Here is a 27140-nt window from a genome sequence, read left to right as displayed (position 1 = left end):
TCTCAACGGTCACACCGTACAACATATTAGCACAAAACCATACGTTTTTCAGGCATGTATTAAATGCAAAACGAAATTATCAAGAAAAGTTCTCTGAATATTTGTTGAATCTATGTCTCTTGAATCTCTTTCAATTTTCAATTCCTAATGCCATTCACACAGCATTTTTTCTAAACAATTAAGTTACAGCTTCACTGGATATCTGTGTATGACAAAGTGAGAAGCAAATACATGTGACTTTGGGAAATGAAAAAGGATCATGGGAGTTTTTCCTCGACATTGTATGTATGTGAAGACTTGAAGTTTTACGAGACGGCTCGCTGCGATCTCTTCAACTATTATATAGGACAGATAACTCATGTCAATTTGTTAGCAAAGGAAAAGTCATTTTTATTCTTAGTTTTTGAGAAATTCACCCATCCACTGATTAATTACCAACGTTCTTACAGAGCTAGGCTCTATGGCAGCTAATATACTTACTAGTAACTCTAAATCTTGTATAAATGTAGTCCATAACATTTTGATATCTGAAAATCAATGAAATTCAATAGACTAATACATTAGTTGAATATGATTCAAAATGTTGGTAAAATATGCGTGGTCTTAACAAGTTACATGTACAAGTAAGGCAATATACAATACAAGTAAGGCAATATACAATACAAGTAAGGCAATATACAATACAAGTAAGGCAATATACACTATCTTATGTTGACTTCAGTCTATTCTCGGATTATGGTCATGGAATCGCTACAATTGAGAAACATACAGTAATTAGTATGGATGTTTAGAAGGCTTACATTTAATCCCTGCGCACTACCATCTAGATAATAACACTGATTTAGAGATAATACCACTTACAACAATCAACTGACTTATCTCAATACTAATCCAAGAAAGACAACTCCGACATGGCACTCCACTTTTTACTGTTTGGTTGATTGGTCAATCTTTTGTTTTACGCGTCCTTTCGATTGATAGATTGATTGAATATTGTTTAACGTCCCTTTGAGAATATTTCACTCCTATGGAGACGTCACCACTACCGGTGAAGGGCTGCAAAATTTAGGCCCATGTTCGGCGCTTACAGCCTTTGAGCAGGGGGGGGGGGATCTTTCTCGTACCACACCTGCTGTGACACGGGACCTCGGTTTTTGCGGTCTCATCCGAAGGACCGCCCAATTCAGTCGCCTCTTACGACAAGCAAGGGGGTACTGAGAACCTATTCTAACCCGGATTCCCACGGGACCGCGTCCCTTCGAGAATTCTTTACTTATATTGAGACGTCAATAGCAGTACGTGGAGTACCACAAATTTAGATATCCGTAGCACTCAGGGTAGCTGCAGAACTGTAGCTCTCCGATAAAATATTCGGACAAATCAGAGAGCTACAGATCCATCCCTTATATAAAAAAAAAAAACAACTTCGATTTACGCGGTGCACGAAAAGCTGCGCTCAGATGAGGCCTGATATCGTTGTATTCTTGTGTTGCTGTTACATAAATTTAATATCAAAAAATCCTAACATATTTTTCTACTATTCTTGTGTCCAAACATACCTTCAAATATTCATTAAAGCCCCATGCGACCCGAAGCAGTGATTGGACACGGGTCTTGTTCAGGGGGGGGGGGGGGGGTGCACATTCCATAGTGATCAGAATGCTCCACTGAAATAACCAGTGTTCTTACTCACAGCACAATTCATAAACAGGAAACAGAGATTGAGTTGATTGAAACAACACCCACCCACCCCCACCCGATGTACACACTATTAATGGTCTCAAGACGTATGATAGAACTAAAATTATTGAAACGACCATGCACACTCCTACCCGTGAAACTATTATTCAACATATTTACCGTATTTAAATGATTGATATCGTCCACACACATGTGAATTTTTCAACTATTAGAACGAGTTAGGGCTACATCGTCTTTTCCTTGTGAAGCACTCCGCAAACCTTTTCAAGCTTGGAAATGTATTTGTACAACGTGGCGAGAATTCCATCGTCATCGCAAACAGGGTTTTTTTTCTTTTCTTTTTTTTTAACATTCAAGCGGTCAAGCGCGTTATAGATAGATAGATAGATAGATAGACAGAGAGATAGATACATGTAGATAGAAGAGAGAATAATTACTTTTCGAAATGATCGGTAAAAGTTTACGTAAAACGATAATAAAAAAAAAAAAGAAACGAAATTTGAAATTATTAGCTTTACTAAACTTCTTCATGTAAACCCAACGCAATCTATATGTTACAAAGTTTTACGACGCTGGTTTTTAGACGGGGGTCAGTCGAGGCCTCAAAACGGAAGCCGTGCCGAGAACACATGAATTGAATCTACGTGGAAGAAAAGAGTGCATAAATTGCGCTGATCATTTTGTACACAGATTTGAAAAATATAAGATCAATCTTTTGAAAAAAACAAAACAAAATAATCTTTTTATTTTTCATTGATTTATTAGATGAATTTGAATTATCTTTCAAACAGAAACGATTGTTGTTTTCATGAGCAAATATTCTTACTTTGTTTACATCCGGTCTTTTTTACGGAAGAAACCGAGAATATGCGAATGTACCCGGAGTTTGTCGTGTTATTTATTCTATGCACGCAAAAAAAAGTTTTAATGCAAGCCAACAATATTACCCCCCCCCCCCCCCGACAACTGATCAGGCGAGTTGTTTTGGACGTTTTTCTTATTTATTTTGAGGTCAAAAGGTGAAAGTCTCTTTTTCACTATATACTGTAGATTTGAGCTTGCGTCTAACTTTTATACATGTACTTGCTGGTGCATGTTTATCAGACTTCAAATCCTGATGACATTCAAGATTCATGTTGCTTTTGAAATCCAAAGGTCAAGGTCATTATCACACTAAATACCTATTGCGGCCATTCAAAGCTTCATACTTATAAACTATATAAAATACGTGCATGTTTTTACTTCGTGAATGCAAGCGTGCATAATTTTCCAAACTGCAACTCGGCCATACACATCTTTGATGCTTAATATTTTGAAATTATATAATTTACAGCTCTTTATATTATATTATTTAAAAAAAAAACATGTCTGGCTTGTGAACTTGTATATTTATGATTGACTATCACATGTATATATCTTTCATTGCATAGGAAACTTCTAGTCCTAATGTGTGTCAAAAATTTGAAATTATGTAAATAATTTGTTAAATTGTTTCCAATTTACATGTACATATTTACAGTTCTAGTGGTTTAGAAACTATTTTTATGCCCCCGAAATCGAAGATCAAGGGACATATTATTTTTGTCTTGTCTGTCATTCTGTAATTCTGTCTGAAACTTTAACCTTGCTAATAACTTTTGAACAGTAAGTGATAGAGCTTTGATATTTCACATGAGTATTCCTTGTGACAAGACCTTTCCGTTTGTACTAAACCTTTTGACCTTGACATTTGACCTACTTTTAAAAAGATTGACATTGGTCATAACTTCTAAATGGTAAATATTAGAGCTTTCATAGTGTGGCGGAAAACATCAATCAATCAATCAATCATATTGCACTTGAGTATTTCTTATGACAAGATCTTTCTACTGGTACCAAGATATTTGTCTTTGTGACCTTGGCCATCTTCGGAATTGGCCATTATCGGGGGCATTTTGTGTCGCACAAATACATCTTGTTTTATACAAGTTCGGAGTGTTTACATGTCCATCTCATTATAACCTTTTCTGTGATACTGAAAATAGCGATGAAAACCCAGCATTGCAATTTATTTAACCCTGATCAGGCATCAGTCTGTATTATTAACTCAAACTCTCACATTGCGACAGTATTATATTCCTTACACAATCATACACAGGCAAATGTGCCTCACGTGAATTTCACGTGAAATGCTGTTCACGTGAAATTCACATGAACCTTTCACGTAAATTTCATGTGAATTTCACGTGAAAAGTGATTCACGTGAAATTCACGTTAATATGTCCACATGAATTTCACGTGAATCCCTTTTCACGTGAAATTCACGTTAAAATATTCACATGAATTTCACGTGAACAGCAATTCACATGAAATTCACGTTAAATTTTTCACATGAATTTCACGTGAAAAGCATTATATCACTTTTCACATTAGTTCCTTGCGAAAATTTTAATGTGATTTGATTATCGCAAGGAAATAATGTGAACGTTGATTCACGTTAATTTCACGTGAAAAGATTCACACGAATTTCACGTGAAAAGCTATTCACGTTAAAACTTTCACAAGAAAAGCGATTAAAGTGAAATATTCACACTTCTTAATATATTCAAGCGAAAAAATAAATAAAATTAAGGTAAAATATTATTAGTTACACAGTTAGTTAGTGACCTGATACGGAAAAATACATGGTGTGAAAAGAAAACCCGCCTCGCCCGATACGGGTTTTCTTTTCACACCATGTATTTTTCCGTATCAGGTCACTAACTGACTGTGTAACGAATTTATCACGTCGAAGACCTCTAACTGTATATGTGGGGGTCTATATCATACAACTTAGTCAAATGTCTTTCCTTTTGAAACGGCTGCAAGTCGAACCCGACGATAAATAAAATTACTCGCCCAATACGGATTTTACTCGCATGATACGGGTTTTTTTCACGGCGTCATGTGACCAAGATCTGACCAATCAGATTTCAACAATTTTGTCTGAGGCGTGATAAAAAACGATATGGAGATTAGGCAATTCAAAAGTAAGAGTACATTTATAAAATGTAGACAAACGACCAATAAAGTAGATCCTGCTCACGCCTCCCTCTCCTCGTTTATTTGCGAAATTATTAACTTGCATTGTTCTGTACGCAGTGTGATTACATGTACTTTCCACACCTGATTTCTCTCATTTCCCATTATTTTTTCTCTTAGGAATTAAAATATAAATTAAATCTCTCATCATCATAGATATTAATGAAAGCATATTTTCCAACTACTTGAAGAATCACTGTATTGATAGAGTTAGAATGTGCAACTTCAAAACCACGAAATTTTCTACACATGGAAAATTACTATTTTACAGTAGAATCAGAAAGAACTATGAATTAAAACTAATAAGACCATTTGAAATTTCCATTTGTGAGAGCAGTACGTTTTAAATAGCTAAGAATATTTGCCCACCCTTTAGAAATTGAAACTGGTGGATATTCAAAACCATGCATTCCAAAAGATTGTTGTTTTTGTCAGTTTTGTAAAACTACTGAAGATGAGTTAAATTTTTTATCTCGCTGCTTTATGATGTTAGTAACAGGCTACTTGTCGGAGTGCACTTGGGCTGTTTACATACATGTGATTTGAGGGTAGTATTGTGCAGGTGGGGAAAAATGCCATGATATTGTTTTCCGCTGTCGGTAGTTTGGCATCAATTTTAATTACCCCCCCCCCCCCTCCTTATTAGATACATCGAGAATAATTACCGGTGTGATACCTTGGAAGCTGGTGTATGCATAAAGTGAGACTTATTGGAAATTGCTGATACACGCATGTAGAAATGAAAATTTTCTATCAGCCGTATTCACCATCCCGAATTTGTAGATCGTCAATCAAAAGGAAAACACAGATTTCTAGCACTCGGAAGAAAGCGAAAAACATAAACAATCCTTAACATTACTGTCCATGTATATTTAGATAACTTTTAAAAAATATCTATAAAGCTTTACACTACAGTCAGATTCCGGTAATAGTTACAAGACTGTGACGTCACACTCGAGTAAGCCGTCTGACGCGTCTGACGTATGCAAGACAGCGAATGTGAAAGTACATAGAAACTCTACAGGTAAGATGAGATTGAGCATTGTAATTTATAAATGTTCAGTGTAAATTCAAGCCATTAGGCTTATTACATTTATGTGATCTAAAGTTCCTAATGCAACCGCTTATTTCAGACTGATGAGAATTACTTTAGACGGGGTACGTCAACGAATAGGCACGACAGCGAAAATACGGAAGTCACTTCGGGGACATGTCGCAGAATCGCATAACTCTACACGGTTTGTTAATCTTTCCTTATTCATCAGAGAACATGGTAATCGTAATTCAGAAGATAATTTTTATAATTTAATCGATTTAGATATTGATTAGGGGTGCTAAGTAACGTTCTATATTACCTTCATAGAGGCATCATCGAAATCAGGCATGTTGAAAGGGGGGGGGGGATGATGTGTAACAATGTCCATCGATTGTTATATATATCGTAATGCCAATTAAATGTATATATATATATATATATATATATATATATATTGGTTGCTCCCCGATTAAACTATAGTTTTAAATGAGAGGAATGTAAGCTTGAAAGCTCTATCAATATCAATCGTTTCATTTTAAGCAATGCACTTACATAGATTTAATCTAGATAATGAGGAATGCAAAGTCATTTTCAAATCGCCTCTGGGTTAGAACATGACAATTTGAAAACATATTCCATGACTTCCTTCTGTATCTTATATAATAATTCTATTCTATTCTGTATGATGATATATAAAAGGTTATGTTTCTTTCAAACACAAATTATTGATAATTTTGCAACTTTTTTTTCTTCGTTTCTGCTACATCTACATGCAATTACATTCATAGTACAGTATGTGTACATAAGGCTTAATATGACTCCTTTTGTATATTGAACAGTCCTTCTAATACATAAATATTTCTTTTTCAGAGATTAAAAGAAAGAAAAAAAGACAATAAAGACAACCATGTAAAAACAAATTCAATCAATTAAATTATCAGCAGATTGAAAGCAGATTTGTACTCCTTTTTGTGTTCATCTGAACCCGAGATTCAGATTATCAAAATATCCATGTATGATTTAACGTTATAAAGTTTATGTGAAATTCACGTGAATTTTATGTGAAATTCATGTTAAAGATTTCACGTGAAATTCACGTGAATTTTATGTGAATTTCACGTGATTTTTTTTCGTGTGAATTCACATTTGATGCTCTTTTAACGTGAATTTCACATAGAAATTGCACATTTGCCTGTGTAGTTCACTGTTCTATATCGATGTTATTACTATTCAACAGCAATGCTTTTACAATTGTCAATTGTCCAGATACTAGTATATGCATAATATTCTAAAATGCCTGAATTTGCAGCACTTCATGTCATATTGTTTCACTTGAGAAGACAGTTGTCTGGCTTGTGGACTTGTTTATTTATGTTGGTCTGTAACATGTAAATATTTTTCATTGCATAGGAAACTTCTAGCTCAAATGTGTGTCAAAAAATTGAAATTACTATGTTACCAATTTTGTTACAATGTTTACAATTTACATGTTCTTGTATACAGTTTTAGTAGTTTAGAAAATTTCCTTTACTAAAGAAAGAATTGGAGTGTTTACATATCCGCTTGATTTTAACCTTTCATGTGTTATTGATAGGTTGTATTGTGCAATTCCAAAGTATGCCATTATCAATTTTATCTTTAACATTTGGTTCCATTATGTTGGTCCATAAAAAATAAGCTATTAAACATATACTGTCATATGTCAATCTATCATATGTTATCTTTCTGTTCTGTTGACATATTAAACTTTGTTCCATACCTTTATCTATATTTCTTTTCATTTACTTTATTATAGCATTCATGCTTTTTCACAAGAGTTCAGCACGTACTGATTTAGCTATGAATAGCTGAAGAGGTAAGTGCACAAGTTAAAATGGTGACCCTCACTATAAGATACAAACCAAGAATTTGAGGTTTAATAAGGTAGGAACTATCTCGGCGAAATGATAACCAAGAATATCGAGTTCTGGATCATATTGATTAAACAAAACTGGCCACAAGACTAGGAGGTCACAATACAAGCATGCCTTTAGATATTCGTTTTGGCCTCAAAACCATAAAAAAGGAACAGACTTCAAGAAAATTTCGATTTTGAACACTTCTTTTCTTATATCAAAAAACACGAATAGGAAGTTGCACGTAAATCTGCAATTCAAGACCTATGTCTGATTAAAGTATTTGTCTGGAGAGTTTTTATATGAATTGTCATATTAGCATAACTGCACCATTTCTGAAAGTTATGCATTGAATAATTTGATCCCGTCTTTCAGTACTTTGATTTTTTGACCGTGCATAAATCAAAGGCATGTATTCTAAAAGCGGGTAATTCCTATATCCCTGTGATATATGCGAGGTCATAAAGGATACTAGTGTGAACTGGATAATGCCAGTATATACCGGTAACTGATTTACGTTACTGTCACCTTGTCCAATCCCCTACTATGGTTTTAATGTAATAGTATGCATTCTTCACGCCACAAATCCAAACCGATTAATGATATAAATTGCGAGACAAAAGCAGATATCTTAGTGTCGTATAATTTCTACAGAGCCGGGCTGTGTATATCCGTCCCTCTATGGGAGAAGAAAGTTTGAAGAGGGAGACTGCCGAGTTAGAAGATGACAAGCCAAGGAAACGTGGAAGAGCAGATGGAGATTGGACGACAGTTCTGGCTGGTTTCATGGCGAATTTCTGCAGCAGTGGGATCAACAGCGTGTTTGGACTTCTATATGTAGAGCTGGAGCGCGAGACCGGGTCCGATATTCTAATTCTGTCCTGGGTCGGCTCACTGTTTATCGGATTTTGTTTAGATAGTGGTTGGTACGAAATCAATTACGGTATTTTCTCTTTGATGGTTAAAATGTAATATTATTTTGATTTTTTTCTTGCTTGCAGCTCCCCTAGTTGGGATTTTGGCCAGATATACCAGTTACTGGTCATTGGCTGTGTTTGGTGGATTACTTACTAGTGTTGGCTTTTTTCTTGGCTTTCTGTCGACGTCACTTCCTGTCCTATATTTAGGTCTTGGTGTGTTATCTGGTAAGTTAAATTTCATACGCTTGTCTTTTTTTCTTTCATTGACGCAACGAAATTATTACTGGAATTCTTGAATATCCTTTTCAGGTTTTGGATTCGGTCTTTCAAGTTTCTCTGCAATGATGGTTGTCGGTCAGACTTTTACCCGGAGGCGCCCTCTAGCTCTCGGAATCTGTGTGTCCGGTGTAGGAGTCGGAACCATTGTTTTCCCGCCACTATACACAATGCTGCTGGAAGTTTATGGTATCCGTGGACTTTTTCTCATCACAGCCGGACTCTTTCTGAATAATGCTGCGTTTGGTATTTTCCTGAGATCCACAAATCACAACAGTAGGTCTTCATTCTCTTGATATTTTAGAAAGAAGTATGATTTTTCAATGAAAGTTTGCAAATTCTATCACCTTAATACCTAGATGAAATAGTGCTATCTGCTTACTTTTTTAAGTTACCACAGTTACAGTAATTGGGAACCGATTACAGTATTTTTTGTTTGTGTGAAATATTGGAGAAATGATTATTAAGGCATGCGAGATAAAAAAAAAAAAATAATACATAAATCATGTTGAGATTATATTGGTTATCGATCATTTAAAAAATGGGATTTAATCTACATGAAGGGCATTTTAAACTTGCAGAAAATCCACTTGTGTCCTCTGAAAGCAATCGAGAAAGCCTGGTGAATCCAAACTTGCTGAAATCACCGAAATTTATCCTCTTCATCCTCGTGAATTTTCTGTTCCCCCTATCCTCTACCATTCCTTTCACGTATATCCCTTTGAAGACCACAGAACAAGGAATATCACTGCAATTGACAGCTTTGTTGATTTCAATCTCGGGGATTACGAGTACGACTGGTCGCGTTGTTATTGGAATGATTGCCGGAAATGTACCCCGTGTTCGACCCTGGCTATTTTTGGTATTTTTGATGGTGTCTGGTCTAACTCTAAATGGTCTTCCTTTCGCTGAAACTTACACTTCCATTGCCTTACTGGCCTCGATCTTCATGCTGTGTACAGGTACGTAACCCCTCCCTTCATCCCTTGTGTAAAAAAGTGTATTAGAACTACATCTCTTCTTGCCTTCAATTGCATACAGATGCGTTTCTTCCCACCTTCTGTTGTGTAAATAACACTTCCCGCCCTCTGTTGTGTACATAACACTTCCTGCCCTCTGTTGTATATATAACATTTCCCGCCCTCTGTTGTGTATATAACATTTCCCGCCCTCTGTTGTGTATATAACATTTCCCGCCCTCTGTTGTGTATATAACACTTCCCGCCCTCTGTTGTGTATATAACACTTCCCGCCCTCTGTTGTGTATATAACACTTCCCGTCCTCTGTTTTGTATATAACACTTCCCGCCCTCTGTTTTGTATATAACACTTCCCGCCCTCTGTTGTGTACATAACATTTCCCGCCCTCTGTTGTATACATAACACTTCCCGCCCTCTGTTGTGTACATAACACTTCCCGCCCTCTGTTGTGTATATAACATTTCCCACCCTCTGTTGTGTATATAACATTTCCCGCCCTCTGTTGTGTATATAACATTTCCCGCCCTCTGTTGTATACATAACACTTCCCGCCCTCTGTTGTATACATAACACTTTCCGCCTTCTGTTGTGTACAGGTGCATAACTCTTCACTCATTCATTTGTACAAAAGTATGATGTATACATTTCTAAATATTCAATTTGAAGTCGTGTATTATTTTGTATGCAGTCTCATTCAACCCATCATTTTTAGATATACGTATCTTACGAAAATTGTTTTTGCACTTTTTTTCCAGTGTCAAATCGAATGTCTCTGTAAGATATACTGTTTCTTTTTCTACTCAAAGTAAAATTTAACATTTAGTCCCTATAAATTCGATGCTATCATCTGTTTGCAGGGGCGACTTTCAGTTTAGTACCTATACACTGTACATTCGATCGTCTGTTTGCAGGGGCGTCTTTCAGTTTAGTCCCTGTGTTGCTGTTGGATATGTTCGGTACTGATCTCCTTACATGCAGCCTGAGTTTGACCTACTTTATGCATGGAATTGGGTTAATGATAGGAGTACCTGTAGCCGGTAAATATTGCGATAACTCTGGTCAGGTTCTAAAGAAGTACCTGTAGCCGGTAAATATTGCGATAACTCTGGTCAGGTTTTGTAGGAGTACCTGTAGCCGGTAAGTATTGCGATAACTCTGGTCAGGTTCTAAAGAAGTACCTGTAGCCGGTAAATATTGCGACAACTCTGGTCAGGTTAATGATAGGAGTACCTGTAGCCGGTAAGTATTGCGATAACTCTGGTCAGGTTCTAACGAAGTACCTGTAGTCGGTAAGTATTGCGATAATTCTGGTCCGGTTCTAAAGAAGTACCTGTAGCCGGTAAGTATTGCGATAACTCTGGTCAGATTCTATAGGAATACTTATAGTCGGTAAGTATTGCGATAACTCTGGTCAGGCTCTATAGGAGTACTTGTAGCCGGTAGGTATTGCGATAACTCTGGTCAGATTCTATAGGAATACTTATAGCCGGTAAGTATTGCGACAACTCTGGTCAGGTTCTATAGGAGTACTTGTAGCCGGTAAATATTGCGATAACTCTGGTCAGGTTAATGATGGGGGTACCTATAGCCGGTAAGTATTGCGATAATTCTGGTCAGGTTCTATGGGAGTACTTGTAGCCGGTAGGTATTGCGATAACTCTGGTCAGGTTCTGTAGGAGTACCTGTAGCCGGTAAATATTGCGATAACTCTGGTCAGGTTAATGATGGGAGTACCTATAGCCGGTAAGTATCGCGATAATTCTGGTCAGGTTCTAAAGAAGTACCTGTACCGGTAAATATTGCGATAACTCTGGTCAGGTTCTATAGGAGCAGCTGTAGCCGGTAAATATTGCGATAACTCTGGTCAGGTTCTATAGGAGTACCTGTAGCCGGTAAGTATTGCGATAACTCTGGTCAGGTTCTATAACAGTACCTGTAGCCGGTAAGTATTGCGATAACTCTGGTCAGGTTCTAAAGAAGTACCTGTAGCCGGTAAGTATTGCGATAACTCTGGTCAGGTTAATGATAGGAGTACCTGTAGCCGGTAAGTATTGCGATAACTCTGGTCAGGTTCTATAGGAGTACCTGTAACCGGTAAGTATTGCGATAACTCTGGTCAGGTTCTGTAGGAGTACCTGTAGCCGGTAAGTATTGCGATAACTCTGGTCAGGTTCTGTAGGAGTACCTGTAGCCGGTAAGTATTGCGATAACTCTGGTCAGGTTCTATAGGAGTGCCTGTAGCCGGTAAGTATTGCGATAACTCTGGTCAGGTTCTGTAGGAGTACCTGTAGCCGGTAAATATTGCGATAACTCTGGTCAGGTTCTAAAGAAGTACCTGTAGCCGGTAAATATTGCGATAACTCTAGTCAGGTTCTATAGCAGTACCTGTAGCCGTTAAGTATTGCGATAACTCTGGTCAGGTTCTATAAAGCCTTTATATTGTTATATGTACATTAAATTTTTCAATGTTTTTGTCTGATGTCTTAACAAATTTTAATGATAACCATTTCCTCCTGAATGCATAGCATTTGTGAACAATGCGCGTATGATTCTTAATAAATATAGTGCGTCTGTTTTGACGGCTTGGAATTCCGACAGAAATGAAAGTAGAATGTAAATGTAAGCAATGAATTTCACTTTTGAAAATACATGAAGGTGTGAATTGTAATGTTTCACGCATACTATACCGGCATGAAACGTTGCAGTCCATACCCTCATGAATTTATTGCTTGATTGCATACCTTTTCTGCGTTGATATACAATGTACGTACAAATGTACATGACACTATGTCTGTTGCACAATAGAATGACATATGTGTACACTAGGGGAATGTGATTGCGATTAAAACGTTCACTTTCAAATGTCGCACCGTAAAACCACCCAAGGACTGTCAACAATATGAACTGGCATTCAACTGGAAAATTCAAAATGCACTTAGAGAGGGAAAAGAAAGAAAATATATAACGAACGCTATGCTTTATGTACCGAATGAATGTGACATCCCTTCCTCGCCTCCATTAACCGGGAGAGTTCTACTTATATGCCCAAATTTGTTACTGTTCCAACATTCATTACTGTCCACCATAAAGATATATTAACCCTAAGGTAGCTCACTACACTAAAGCTTATACTCGTTATGACACTACGTCACAAAATGGCGATTTAAATGTTTTAAATGTTTTGTGAAAAGATTTGTATCGATGAATTTCTTTGTCTATCATCGTAGCTCAGTGGTTAAAGCATTGGGCTGGTGAACCGTAGATCTCGAGTTCAAATCCGCCAGTCTTTTGTTCATATGTGTTGAAATATATTTTTTTTAAATCATGTTTTTATCCAAATTTGCATATGTTTTGCCTTTTTGACACACAGTGTGTATACTTATCATATCTCATCAAATCTTTTATGATTAAACCAATTCGTACTGTTTGAGAAACTGTTTCAGGGTTTAGTGAGCCACCTTAATACGTGTATTATGATGCTTTCAGCCTCGTTTTGTGAAACGATAGGAAACAACAACTGGGCTTTCTACGTGGCATCCCTCAGCCTGTATTTGTCGTCTGCTCTGATGGTCGCCTGTAACTGCCTGAAAGCCTCTGGAATTTTCGCTCAAGTGGATTCATCCACCAAGAAGTTTCCGGATGTGGAATCCAACATTGAGGCCATTAACATATCTGTTATTGACTTGCCCGAACCTCTTGGGCCACCGGCCGCCTGATGGAATGCGTATCTGCAACGCGACTTGCAAAATGAATACCGAAGAAGATAGTGTCTTCATATTTTGCTAGCTTGTATATTGGAAAGTTTTTTTTATCCCATTCTTCTCAAGAGTTGACTTGCTACTAGTAATTGAATCATCGCGATATTACATTGTATTTCAACTGCAAGGTGCTTGTGAACATTAGTGTATATCATCTTTGTGAACATTAGTTTATTTCATGCTTGTGAACATTAGTGTATATCATCTTTGTGAACATTAGTTTATTTCATGCTTGTGAACATTAGTTTCATCATGCTTGTGAACATTAGTTTTATCATGCTTGTGAACATTAGTTTCATCATGCTTGTGAACATTAGTTTTATCATGCTTGTGAACATTAGTTTTTATCATGCTTGTGAACATTAGTTTTTATCATGCTTGTGAACATTAGTTTACATCATGGAATGACTTTCCGAATAGAATTTCATCATAATTGTATCCTATTTTGTTTGTTGTTGACTGAGAGTTATGAATTTTGAAAATATTTAACTAAATGCCATCGAGTTTGTTTTACTTTAGAAGATTCATTTTTGAAATATACATGAGGGTATGAACTGTGACGCTTTACGCCTGCGTACTTCATGAAGCGCTTTTACGTTAACGTTTGATGAGAAGTATGCCGGCGTGAAAAGCGTTGCCGTTCATACCCTCATGTATTTTCAAATATGGAATTTATTTCTTATATTCATGGTCTATTTTCATTTCTTTTAGATAATTCCCAGTCATTAAAATAGTCGTATATATTTATCAAGATTCATACGCACAACATTGATGAGGAAAATATGGGAAGTGTAAATATTCAAGGTAAAGCCCGGGTTGTACAGTAGCTCATCTTGTATGTGAAAAATACTCTCTGCTGTTCCATCTTGTGTTTGAAAGATACTCTGCTATTCCATCTTGTATGTGAAAGATACTCTGCTGTTCCATCTTGTGTGTGAAAGATACACTCTGCTGTTCCATCTTGTGTGTAAAAGATATACTCTGCTGTTCCATCTTGTGTGTAAAAGATAGACTCTGCTGTTCCATCTTGTGTGTGAAAGATACACTTTGTTGTTCCATATTGTGTGTGAAAGATACACTCTGCTGTTCCATCTTGTGTGTAAAAGATACACTCTGCTGTTCCATGTACCGGGTAGTCTGTCTTCAATCTCACACAATATATCATTCGGAAAAAAAGTTAAGATTTTACCACCAAATATACAAATAGCAAAAAAATAACAACCTGAAATGATGCCCGTCCCCCACAAGTAGCGGTAGAATACCTAGTTATGAACAAGAGTATATTTGCTTATCGGATATTTTATTTTATTTATTTATTTTGAAATTGTGATAGCATTTGATTTTACTTCTTTATAAGTAGCTATCATTGCGTTACATTGCGGTGAAAAGTACTTCTTTTTACCGAGGTGCTTCGGTGGAGAAAACGAGTGGCTATGCACGATTTGAGATTTCTAATGGTGGCAACATATAATCAAACACATTTAATCTTACATTCCCACAGGAAGAAATAATAAAGTATAGGTCACGTGTTTTGGCTCTTCATAGAATATTGGAATTTTTAATGAAAGCGCAGTTAGGTTCGGTGATCTTCAGTATTTCAAATTCATATCATTCCAAGCCTTAAGGTTTTAATTAAAGATATATTCATGTCAGAATTTAGATGGAATGAGATTTGTTCATGCTTCATCTTGAAACTACCGAAGAACTAGTCAATATCAATCGGTATACGATTGAAAGAATCAAAAGGGAAAATCTGAGAAATGAAAACATTACAACAGACAATTTCTACGCAACATGTTCCTGAATATTCTTTGTAATTGTGGTATTCTGTTGGTGTTATTGACCGGAACATGGATATTCTTTGTAATTGTGGTATTCTGTTGGTGTTATTGACCGGAACATGGATATTCTTTGTAATTGTGGTATTCTGTTGGTGTTATTGACCGGAACATGGATATTCTTTGTAATTGTGGTATTCTGTTGGTGTTATTGACCGGAACATGGATATTCTTTGTAATTGTGGTATTCTGTTGGTGTTATTGACCGGAACATGGATATTCTTTGTAATTGTGGTATTCTGTTGGTGTTATTGACCTGAACATTTTGATATATATAAACAGTAGATACAGCTTATACCAGAACCTGCATACTCTGAATATCACGAACATTAGCAGCGGCCTCCAACAGGCTTTTAGTTAAACGAATGTATTTTGTTCGCAAGCGTAATTTTTTTTTCGGGTTGTTTTAAGCAATTTTGCGTCCATTGATTCCGTACAGACATTGTTCGCTAAAATAAAGTTACATAACTTCTTTTAGCAATAGTGTTAATTCGCAAAATTTGAATGCCCAATGTTTAGATCTACACGTAGAGTAGTTCGACTCAAAATCGCAAAAATTCCGGATTTACGTACGGTACACTGTACTTAATATAATATGTAATCTATCTCCCATTGGGGGCCTCATGGCGGCCCACAGACCCCCTGCCTCATGAAGTTCTTTTCGGATTTTGTCAGATTGAGCAAAGACTAACGATAAGTTGTAGAATAAAAAATAACAAATTTATTAAATAAATAAATTATACCAAAAAAATATATGCACACTCACTCCTTTCACTCTCAACACAAATTTAAATGTACAAACAAATGACAATACAGATATATGATACGTTCTGTTGAAAAGTCCGATAGTACAGTTTGTACGTATCAGATGTAAAACAAAAGTACAGGTTTTAACTTTTCAAGTTAAAAACAATATTAAAAAGTAGTATGATTTAGAAAAAGTTCCAAATATTCAATTCTTCTTTTCTGTAATATGATATTCTTTGTTTTTGTTTCTAAATTTTGAGTCACTTTTAATCTTTTTGATTTAACTAATCTGTACTCTGAAGACACTGTTCCGGTTTCCCGCCAACTTGCGATAAGCACGCCCAGAACGGAAAACAATCCACCACCATGCAAGCCTTGCACGAGCTATCGTCAATTCTTGACAATACACCAGGGTTCCGGTGCCTCCCAAGTCTCGGTTATCCTCTACGGAGCACCGGGTTATCCTCTACGGAGCTACACCACGCCCTTCCATATTGTAGCACAATATCCGCATGGACCTCCGTACATCTGAATCCCGCAACTCTGTCTGCATTCAGTTTGAAAGTAGTTTCTCTAAACACCCATGTACGCATTGAAATTAATTTCATAAAAAACTACCAACTTGCAACTAAATTGGAAACCGAGAACTTACAAATAACAAGACCATGCTAGACTAATTACTAATACTAACGAACTATCAAAATACAAACAAAACACGTTTACCGGCTAGGAAAAAAACCCTCCTATTTCAGTAGTTATATATCTCCAAATGTCCTACCTAAATTCTGACAGGAAAATAACCATCTCCCGAACTTCTAGGACCTGTCAACGTGGCACCCAGCTGATGCCGTTACCATACCCTATCTAACTTACAACCTGCCAAACCGGTCTCTTTTATATCAAAACATTTTTGTTACACAATCCTTTGTCTTTTTAAGCTTTTATATAGAAGAAAGTTCACTTGTAGTGAAAAGGTTACCTGTAGGTGTCCAATAAGTTGACAATTACTGTCCATTATTTTTAAGAATGAACAGATGCTGTCCGTTCTTAAAAATAATGGACAGTAATTGTCAACTTATTGGACAGTGTCAGGTAAACCCAATAACTTATTAGACATCTACAGGTAGGCTGAAAATAAGAGAAAGAAAATACATTTGTCAAAGAGATACAAATTTGATTTTAAATTCCCTTCAAAGTAAGAATCAACACAGATATCGGAAAAATCACTGAAACACTTAAAAACGAATACAATATTTCCCTTTAGTAGAATTCTCTGCTTCAACTCGTAAGATTCACAATTTTTTAATTCCATTGGCCATTACTATATCGCATCAAAACTTAAATTTGAAAGACATATTTCCATACTGTATTTGAATTTCGCTGGATTCAGAGGCACATTCCGAAACTTCTTCAAAACGCTTTTTATGTTTTCTTTATTAGCATATCCTAATTCTGAATTATTATTTTCGCTTTTATGAATAATTTCATTTCACGAGATAGGTGTATTGGGTTCCTTTTGGCTGGCGTTAGTTATTTCCTCATCCAAATATTCGAAAACACAATGCTTTTCAGATCAAAATTTGGCTCCATAACTTTCTCACCCTCCATATCCAGAATATTTGCAATACTTTCACTAAAATCCTTAGATTTTGACTGTGCAATGAAAATGCTCTCCCCATCAGAGGAAGACATGTTGATATGGCTCAGTACTATAGAAAGAGTGAATATAAAACCTGCAGTAGAAGACTACTTACCTGACACTGTCCAATAAGCGAACAAAAGAAACTGAATTCTACGCAAGACTGGTTATATTGTCAGACTATTCAAAATAGCTTTATTCATAATTATCATTGTCAATGGGTTTACCTGAGACTGTCCACTCTTAGAACAAAAGATGTAATGTTTTAAGTAGGATATAAGCCTCAAACTGTCCATTCTGTGAGAGAAAGAACTGATCTCGGCCCTACGGACCTCCATCAGTTCTTTCTCTCACAGAATGGATAGTTTTTTTGGTTTATATCCTTTACCTAGCAACTAAAAATAACGTTACCACACCCGACTAACTCTTACGATAATCCATTCGCATCAAAATCAAAACGAACGAAAAATACAAAATGCAAAATCAGGAAAACTGAATCAATTCATTACAAAAGTATTCATATTTCACGTTTTTGTGTGATCTGTACCTTCATATCGCGTAGCACATTGATGAAAAATGTATTCCGTCCAATTGTCCATATGATATCGCCATCAAGAAAAAGAATTATAAGATTCATTTTTTATGATTTATTTATGTCTTTAAAACAAATAGTTTCTCTCATCAAAAAGCTTTAATTAACGTTTCTGAAATGGCGCGTAGGAATACATGTACGTAACAATGAAAACAACAACACTAAATTCAAAATACCTTGGTGTTCAGGTCAGGTACAGTTAGTGAGCAGAATTAAAGGGGTTGGACGCCACATTAAAGGTGCAATGGTTAAGAGACGAATTAGATACGAAGGAAGAGGACAAGCGGTGACTATAAAGAGCGATAGAATTAGGACAGGAAAGACGCATTTCAGAGAAATGCAGCCCAGAGTGTTTAATGCAAATGAATTCCCGGACCAATTTTTTTAAATTAAGAAATCACACGAATTTTTCATCCAATCAGCACCATTGTTAAAAGGGTATTACCTATCATTTCGTCACCAAAATTTGAATTCAATGAACATTGCTCTGTATTATATATTTTAGTACTAACACCAGAATTTGATTATTTCAAACACCTTTAACCTCAAAGCAGACACTTGAATATGTAATGTTCGTGATTAAATAACCATTGTCTTGCAAAATAATAATTCTACCATATATATTTCTTTACACTAAACAGTGCTAAACGCGGCTATCTGACGTAGTTTTCTTAGGTTTGTCTTGTTTTTGTACAAAATAAATCTTTTTACAAGGGCTGTTCGATATGTAATGTGTATTATATCACAGCGCGATAACGCTTTGCACGATGTTGTAGATGATGATACACTTGAATAGCTCTGTTCATTACCTTTCCAACGGTATAAACACGATCCTATTTTTAAACTTATAGTAATTTCAATAGAGTCAGTCGATGATCACTGTTGTAAAAATGGTTGGGAAACGATTGAGAATATTGAGGAAATTAGAGCTTAAATGAAAGTTCACACAAAACTCGGTTATTCGGTAATGTAGATTTTTACTGAATTGGGAGAAGTTTATGGGTCTGATAAGGTATCTTATGAGACAGTTCGTAGGTGGAGAAAGAAATTTCTGACTGACACAGAGTCCGTCAAAAATACAGCAAAATCTGGCCGACCTGTGACTGTAACAGGCTAGACAAATGTCTCAAAAGTCAGGGAAATAATTGAAAGTGATGGCAGATACACGATTCGTGATATTGTCAAAGCTGTTGGCATATGGCTATCGCGGGTGCATTTCATTTTGAAGCGTATTTTGAAAGTACGAAAGATGCCCGGTGGATACCGCATATATTGACAGATGACCAAAAACGGGTACGAGTACAAACCGCTAAGCAATTCCTCAAAATGTTTCCCAAATTCAATCAAAGACAACTTGCAAACATTGTTACTGGTGACGAAAGATGGGTCCACTATTTCTAAACAGTAAGAAAAATTGGAAACAAAATATTACTACATAAACCCGGTAGAAGGCCTGTAGTTGTCAAAAGAACCATAAGCACAAAGAAGGTTCTTTATTGCGTAATATGCTTATTCCTCGCATGCGATTTCGGTGTCGAAGGGCAAAAGTGTTACAGGTCGGTATTACCGAGATTTTATACTAAAAACGCTCAAGAAATATTATCATAAACGACGCCCTGTGTCAGGATTTAGGCATGTTCGTCTACTTCATGATAATGCTCCATCACGTACATCTGAGTTTGTGAAACAATTTTTGAAGTAGGAGAAGGTTACCGTCTTGCCACACCCACCGTACTCTCCAGATCTAGCCCCATGCGACTTTTTCCTTTTTCCAAAACTTAAAAAGTTATTATCTGGTTGTCGTTACAAGTCCCGACAAGCCCTTGGCTCAGCCATCAGTCAGTGCCTCAGAGGTCTACCTAAATCAGGGTACCGTGACGCGTTTCAGAAATGGATTCAGAGATTGAAATTATGTATTTCAAACCGCAGATAATACTTTGAAGGAATGTAATATTCATTGCACTATTTGCGTGGAATGCTTTTGATATATCGCACAATACACATTATATATTGAACAGTCCTCATATTAGGCATAAATATATATTCCTATGCCAATGAGAGATTTTGAGAGAAACAATGGTCGCCGTCACTATCATATGTAATACCCCTTAAAGTCATCACTTTAAAAGTTATCAAATGATTCGAAACTTTATAAAACTCACCCTGAAACAAAAACATGAAAAGTTATGACTCTTAACAACCACTTCCGATTTTTTAGCAAAAATGTGGATAAAGAAAACGGCTCTCATTTCACATATTTACAAGCAATTATCTATCATCCGAGAAAGTTTCATGATTCAGTGTATTGTCAAATCTCTAAATAATGCGATACTGCGAAAACGAAAATATATTTTTGAGTTAAATTTCTTAGACAGATCAGAAACATACCGTAACACAACTTCCTTGATTTTTAAAAATGACGTGAAAACACGCAGGGTGTACCGAAAATTAAATAAAGATACAATAATTATGTAATCACTAAGAAAAAATACAACCTCGATAACGCCTTCCAATAAAACAGAAGACCTTAACAAGAAAATTAGTGAGTCTTCCGTTGAAAACGGGTGAACCTAATGATAATACAAAGTAAAGGGAAAACAATACATGCCCTCCGATCCGTTTCGAAAAAGAAAAAACAAGGTAAAACCAATCATATGCTCCCGAACAATATTTGTTGATCATGAATATGTAAAGTCACTCATTTTGCAAATCCTATGATATATTCTGAGCACACACCGTATGTAGTATATAGGCAAACCCCATAGAATCGGATGCTTAATAGTTTAGTGAGCGATGACGCAGCACGAGTGCCGCGGAGAGGGCGGGTATGGTTGGATCGTGGTGCTCGCGTTGTTTGTTAACTTTCTCATTATTGCAGGGTTACAGAGTTCATCTGGAATAATCCACACAGAACTGATGAGGACAACATCTGCTGACCTCTCTGTGATTGGCTGGATCGGTTCTCTACTCACCGGACTCTGCGCAATCTCATGTGAGTATTTTAACCTGATAAGCAATTAGTTATCAAACAATAATCAATATACATGTATAATACTCTGATAGGAAAATTATGGTGTTTTCCTCTCGCAGTCCAGCTACAGTTCAGGAGCTCCCTTTTAATCAATCTGATTAAAAGCAGATCCTATTATCCGCTCACGCAGATCGCTATACTAGTAGTATAGCTATCTATGTGAGCGGATCATGGGATATGATTTTAATCAGATTGCCTTTTAATACAACTCGAATGTGGTACTCGTTGCAATGTTCTCATTTTTAAGACAACAGATCTACAGAACTGCAGCTACGTACGATTTTAATGGAAAACTGAAAGAATATTAATAAATCCTTGAAAAGGTAAATCTGAAAATTTAACATTCGAACTTTCTTGATGCATTTATAATTTCATTATATTTTAAAGATTTCTTTATCCACGTATAAAAGTGGCCTGATTGTGTTCCAGCACCCATTGTGTCCGTCTTAACGAGGATGATACCATGCAGAGTGCTTGCCATAATCGGAAATATCATGATCAGTCTTGGTTTTTTCTGTGCTTTCTTCACCTCGTCAGTTCCGGTGCTCATTTTGTGTTTGGGAGTTATTCCCGGTAACTATGCAAATTCTATACAATTAATAAATTATAGCATTTCACTGTAGAAATGAAATAATGTGGAGCAGTGAATATTCAATGATAATTGTTTATTGAATTTGACAGGAATAGGTTCGAATCTCATTGTGTTCTCCATCACAATGATAGTCAAAGGATATTTTGTGAAGAGGCTGCCTCTTGTTTATGGAATAGCTCTCTCTGGTATTGGAGTTGGCATGTTAAGTTTCCCGTCATTTTACGTTTACTTGCACACGTCATTTGGTACGAACGGAAGCTTCCTCTTGTGTTCGGCTGTTTGTTTGAATGGCATGGTGTTGTCCTGTCTATCCAAACCGAATGCATCTAAACTGCGGGGTAATTGCAAATGTTTGATACTTGATTTTGAAATAGTTTTAATCACAAACCACGTTTACAAATTCGAGTTGTTTCTTTGCTTCAGAAAAGACACCTGACCAAAGCGTATCCAAGACGAAATTCTTCGACTTCAGTCTGTTTAAATCGTATCATTTCGTTTTGTTTGTCACGGCACACCTTGCTTTCAACATTGGAAACGCCACTCCTTTTACATACCTACAAATCAAAGGACTGGAACTTGGCTTCTCAGAGCAATCGTCTGCTCTGTTTATAACAACCTTGGGAGCCGGAAGTTCTGTTGCAAGAATAGCATTTGGATGGTTCTCGGCAAAGTTTCCGAAAATTCGTATTCGATCATACCTGATTGTGGTGTTAATGGCGAGTCTGTCCACTCTTCCAGTAGCCTTCACCAGCTCCTATCCACTGATATTAGTCTGCTCGGCATTGTTTGGTTCATGTGCAGGTAACGTGTAATGTCATGAAGAACCGCGTCAATAGATACATGTATGTTTTCAATTCGGATAAACTAAGATACACACGCACTACTGCTATTGGAGTATTTCCAATGTCCGTTTGTTTAAGCTTATGTAACTCTGACTCTACAACCATATTGGATCATACACGTATTTTTATAACAATAATTGCATCATTTTGAAGAGAGAAAAAAATTGGACATTTTGTGCATTCGGTTAATGGTTTCAATGAATTCATCAATTTTGAATTTCTTTTGTTTTTAGGAATGGTCTCAAACCATAAGGAAATTGGAAATTGTGGGGTGATTCTAAATAATAAAATAAATAATTAAATTCTTTTAGCTTCCTCTAGTGAATACAATGGTCACCGTTAACCTGGCGTAAGGTAGAAGACAAGCGCTGATTACATTTCTTATTACATTAATTGTAACCTGGAGACGTGAGTATCCACATGTTATACAACATACGTTGGGTGTAAGATTATCTTATCTTATTTTTTGCATCAATCAGCAGCTGTTCCAGGAATACTGTGATCGCTGTGAACCAGGGACACGGTCAATTTGCATGACGGCTTACAAAATACGTCATAATAGCTGACACGTCATTGAATTCAGCGAGTCATTGAAATAGATTTTCTTTTTCTAGGAGTTACCCATACAGAAATCCCTACAATAATTATCGGGATGATGGGAATTGACAGATTGGATAGCGCTTTATCTGTGGCTTATCTACAGCAAGGCATCGGGTCCTTGATCGGAATTCCTCTCACAGGTGTGTATAACAACAAATCTATCACTGTTATTTAAAATATTTAAAAAGTTTGAATTTCTGATATGTGGAGTAGAATACATATTGAGATAATTCAGAATTAGTGTGGATTTGTAGTGAAATGCTGGTACACTTTACACCTATGCTTTTTTTTATTACAGATATTGTATGTCGTAGTGCTGGAAACAACAACGTGTCATTCATCTTCACCTTCGGTATCACTGCGTTAGCCTTTCTCCTTATGGTACTTTCTTTCTACTTACCCAACAAAGCACCACGAAATGTACAATCCCACGAGATCTCGACAAAATTCCCTGAACCAAAACCGGAAGTCTTTGTGGTCGACGCATCGGAAACCAGAGGTCCAGCGGCGGCTTGATAATGAAGATCCGTCAGTTGTGTTCAATATTGCAATGAAAAAATAACTTCATACTGTCATATATTTATATCATATATAACTGTATCTAATGCAAAGAAAAACGTTAAAATAAAGATTGATATACATGTACATATTCGGAATTCAGAGTTATATTGCCATGAATAAAAAAATACCACTGAGACATCCGCAGTATTTTCCCTGATCAAAGTGCATGAATATATTTATTTCAAAGGGGGTTTGTATTTCACACCCTAGTGATTTTCCTATACGTGTTGCGGTTCCAAGGACAGAAAACGACAGGTGTTAAAATCGAGGTGAAGATTGTCATTGACTGGCGTAGAACGTATGAAGCAAAGTCATGGGGTCCTATTTAAAATACCACCTTCACTCCTTACATATGAGGGGAAAAGTCGTGCAATGCTAAGCTTAAACTAAACATGTCAATGCCACGGCTACCATGTGAGCACTTAAAGGTGAAATTTAAAAAAATGTCTAACTCAAAATCGATCAAATCCCCTTCAATGTGCTTACGTGGGTCATCTTCCAGTATGTCCACACCTTTGCTTTTGGTATGTCCAATGAAAGGTGAAGATAACGATCAACAACTCACTTCTGCTTCATACTTAACTATTTTATTTAAAATATGTATGAACGACAAACTCATGACTCAACTTTATGATTAACGGGATTATTTCAGCTTCTCCGTCGTTAACTTCCCATATCTATGTAGCAATATTCCATTATCACCTGCGTATAGTGTTTATATCTCAACTGATTCGATACGCAAGAGCTTCTTCTGTATATGATCACTTCTAGTTTTTGTATGTACAATCATTTCATGGCACAAAGTTTCAGTTAGTTTTCACGCGTCCCGCTTCATCTATATTGTTATTCATATTCATCTCGCATTACTTGAATGAAAAGAGCATTTATCAATCCTATGCATATAGAAAATTTCCTTATTTAAATGCAAATTATTTTTCATTTATAAAACTATTAGTATTCTCTTGCCTGCATTGCAACATTGAAATTTCACCATTTTCTACTTCAAACAACGTTAAATACCCACTGAAAATTGGTTGAAATTGGGTCGATTTGTGGTTGATGAAAAACGTTCTTCTCCAAGTGCATATGAAGTTGAAGCAACGTTAAAACTTCAATATTTTTTCAACTCCAAACAGTTACATATACGTTTAAAAATGGATGAAATCATGTCGATTTATGGTTGCTAAAAACATTGATACGTTGATAACTGCTTAATATTACATTGAATTAAAACCTTTTGATGTAAAACTTATACGGTACCAATTTTGATACACCGGGTGCGCATTTCCACAAATTATGTATATGATATAATGAAACATTGAATAAATGAAATATTGAACAAAACTGGATAATGAAATCATTCACAGAAAATAAGAATTCAATAAACATCATGGGCCCAAATAGTTGACCAAGACTTTGCAGACGATCTGGCATTCCTTTCACATATCATGTTAAATGCAGGAGAAATGACCAGAGTTCTAGAAACGTTGGTACAGGTAAGATTAAGAAACAAAAGAGAGAGAGAGAGAGAGAGAGAGAGAGAGAGAGAGAGAGAGAGAGAGAGAGAAGTCAAAGATATTGAGATCAGACTCAGCACCAGATGCTTCGTTAAACCTGGAAGGCGAGAGAATTAACGAATATAATCATTTTACGTACCTTGGTATTATATTGGATCTGTAATGAAGAACAGAAACAGACATGAAAGCTAGAACTGGAAATGCCAGTACAACGATCCAGCAACTCCTGTGGCCTCGGGGCAATAGTGTATGGGGTCTACCACACAACAGAGGGACAGTAGTTTTGACTGTTTCTCTGCTATACAGGAAATAACTATATGCTTATAATTAACAAATAAAAAATGGGTTCATCAAACTCAAAATATCTTAACAAAAGGTTTTGGTTTTATTACATGTATTTACATATTTACCTGATCAGGATATAGGGCTCACGGCGGGTGTGACCGGTCGAGAGGGGTTGCTTACTCCTCCTAGGCACCTTATCCCACCTCTGGTGCGTCCAGGGGTCTGTGTTTGCCCAACTATCTATTTTGTATTACGTATAGGAGTTATGAGATTGATCACTGTTCGTTATCTTCACCTTTCATGTAGATAAACTATGTTTAACATATGTAAATGATACTTTTTGATTTCAAATCATAATAGTAGTTGGGATATTTTCCATTTGTAAACTAATTTGACAGCTATAAATTCGATAGTTGTTAATCATGGTTTAACATCACCAGCAATCATTTACACTCACACAATATACTAGAGTTTCTAACTTAAACGGGTAGCGCTCAGAAGAACCAATCGCGGGATTCAAACTGTTCGCCACTAGGGAGCGCACGAGAAGGAAATGGCTTTCAATATTGTTGTTTACGCATCCTTAAGCCTCAAGTCAAATAAGATGACACAAAAATATCAATATTGTTATATACATAAATTATGAATATCTGTCTCATTTACGTAAATTGTTGTGTCATAAGCGTGTTATAACCCTGGTACAAGATCACATGACAAATTCACCAAAAAATTGCAATTTCTTATCAAATTTCCTACATAAAAATTATGTACATGAAAGGCGAAGATAACGAACAGTGATCCATCTCGTAACTCCTATAAGCCATTCAAAATAAAGAGATGGGCAAACACGGATCCCTGGATATACCAGAGGTGGGTTCAGGTGCCTAGGAGAAGTAAGCATGCAATGCACATATTATGGAAGGTCATTGGTTCCAAGTTTCATTTTAAAGTAGTGATGTTCTGATTCCCATTCAATTTAAATCGATAGGTTACGTCTAGCGTGAAAATCGCCGAATTCTAGTCTCGATCCTCGAGGTTGGTTGTGAAGATGACAACAGTTTTCGGTCGAAGCTTTCAAACCAATAATACTTAACACAATCCAACATTTCATGAGAAAATCATTCATCAATTTCTAAGGACCTACGAACTAAGATACCAACACAAATTCAGCATCAGCCCTTACCCACATCACGTCCTAGTAACCATTTTAGAAATCCTTACACTTCTTGTGAAAATTTCCCCAAATCTATACGGCTATCGTTCTGAAAC

The 27140-nt window shown here is 36.3% G+C and overlaps 2 protein-coding genes and 1 long non-coding RNA gene across 6 annotated transcripts; all 3 read left to right on the top strand.

The window, feature by feature from the left end:
* The first annotated feature begins 4851 nt into the window (after nucleotides 1-4851).
* Nucleotides 4852-6748, top strand: LOC130050451 (uncharacterized). Its single transcript, XR_008798886.1, has 3 exons — nucleotides 4852-5785; nucleotides 5895-5999; nucleotides 6668-6748. It is a non-coding gene; the product is annotated as an uncharacterized LOC130050451 (long non-coding RNA).
* A 1487-nt stretch (nucleotides 6749-8235) lies between these two features.
* Nucleotides 8236-14126, top strand: LOC125658773 (monocarboxylate transporter 12-like). The gene is made up of 6 exons (XM_048890171.2): nucleotides 8236-8614; nucleotides 8694-8837; nucleotides 8922-9164; nucleotides 9470-9850; nucleotides 10781-10906; nucleotides 13356-14126. The coding sequence occupies exons 1-6, from the start codon at nucleotides 8374-8376 to the stop codon at nucleotides 13583-13585; spliced, it is 1365 nt and encodes a 454-aa protein (XP_048746128.2). The 5' UTR covers nucleotides 8236-8373; the 3' UTR covers nucleotides 13586-14126.
* A 7085-nt stretch (nucleotides 14127-21211) lies between these two features.
* On the top strand, nucleotides 21212-24150 carry LOC125659572 (monocarboxylate transporter 12-like). Of its 4 annotated transcripts, none has more exons than XM_056150571.1 (7): nucleotides 21300-21435; nucleotides 21729-21797; nucleotides 21904-22047; nucleotides 22156-22404; nucleotides 22490-22867; nucleotides 23523-23648; nucleotides 23807-24150. In XM_056150571.1, exons 3-7 carry the CDS (start codon nucleotides 21930-21932, stop codon nucleotides 24022-24024), a joined length of 1089 nt encoding a protein of 362 aa, XP_056006546.1. In that variant the 5' UTR covers nucleotides 21300-21435; nucleotides 21729-21797; nucleotides 21904-21929; the 3' UTR covers nucleotides 24025-24150. The 4 variants fall into 4 exon arrangements, with proteins under 4 accessions (XP_048747244.2, XP_056006546.1, XP_056006545.1 ...); XM_056150570.1 differs by having other exon boundaries at nucleotides 21722-21797; XM_048891287.2 differs by lacking the exon at nucleotides 21729-21797 and having other exon boundaries at nucleotides 21212-21435.
* Nucleotides 24151-27140: the final 2990 nt, after the last annotated feature.

The sequence above is a fragment of the Ostrea edulis genome, chromosome 9 (assembly GCF_947568905.1).
Source record: "Ostrea edulis chromosome 9, xbOstEdul1.1, whole genome shotgun sequence".
NCBI lineage: Eukaryota > Metazoa > Mollusca > Bivalvia > Ostreida > Ostreidae > Ostrea > Ostrea edulis.
The sequence above is the reverse complement of the archived record's forward strand: the minus strand, read 5'-3'. Positions and strand labels throughout refer to the sequence as shown.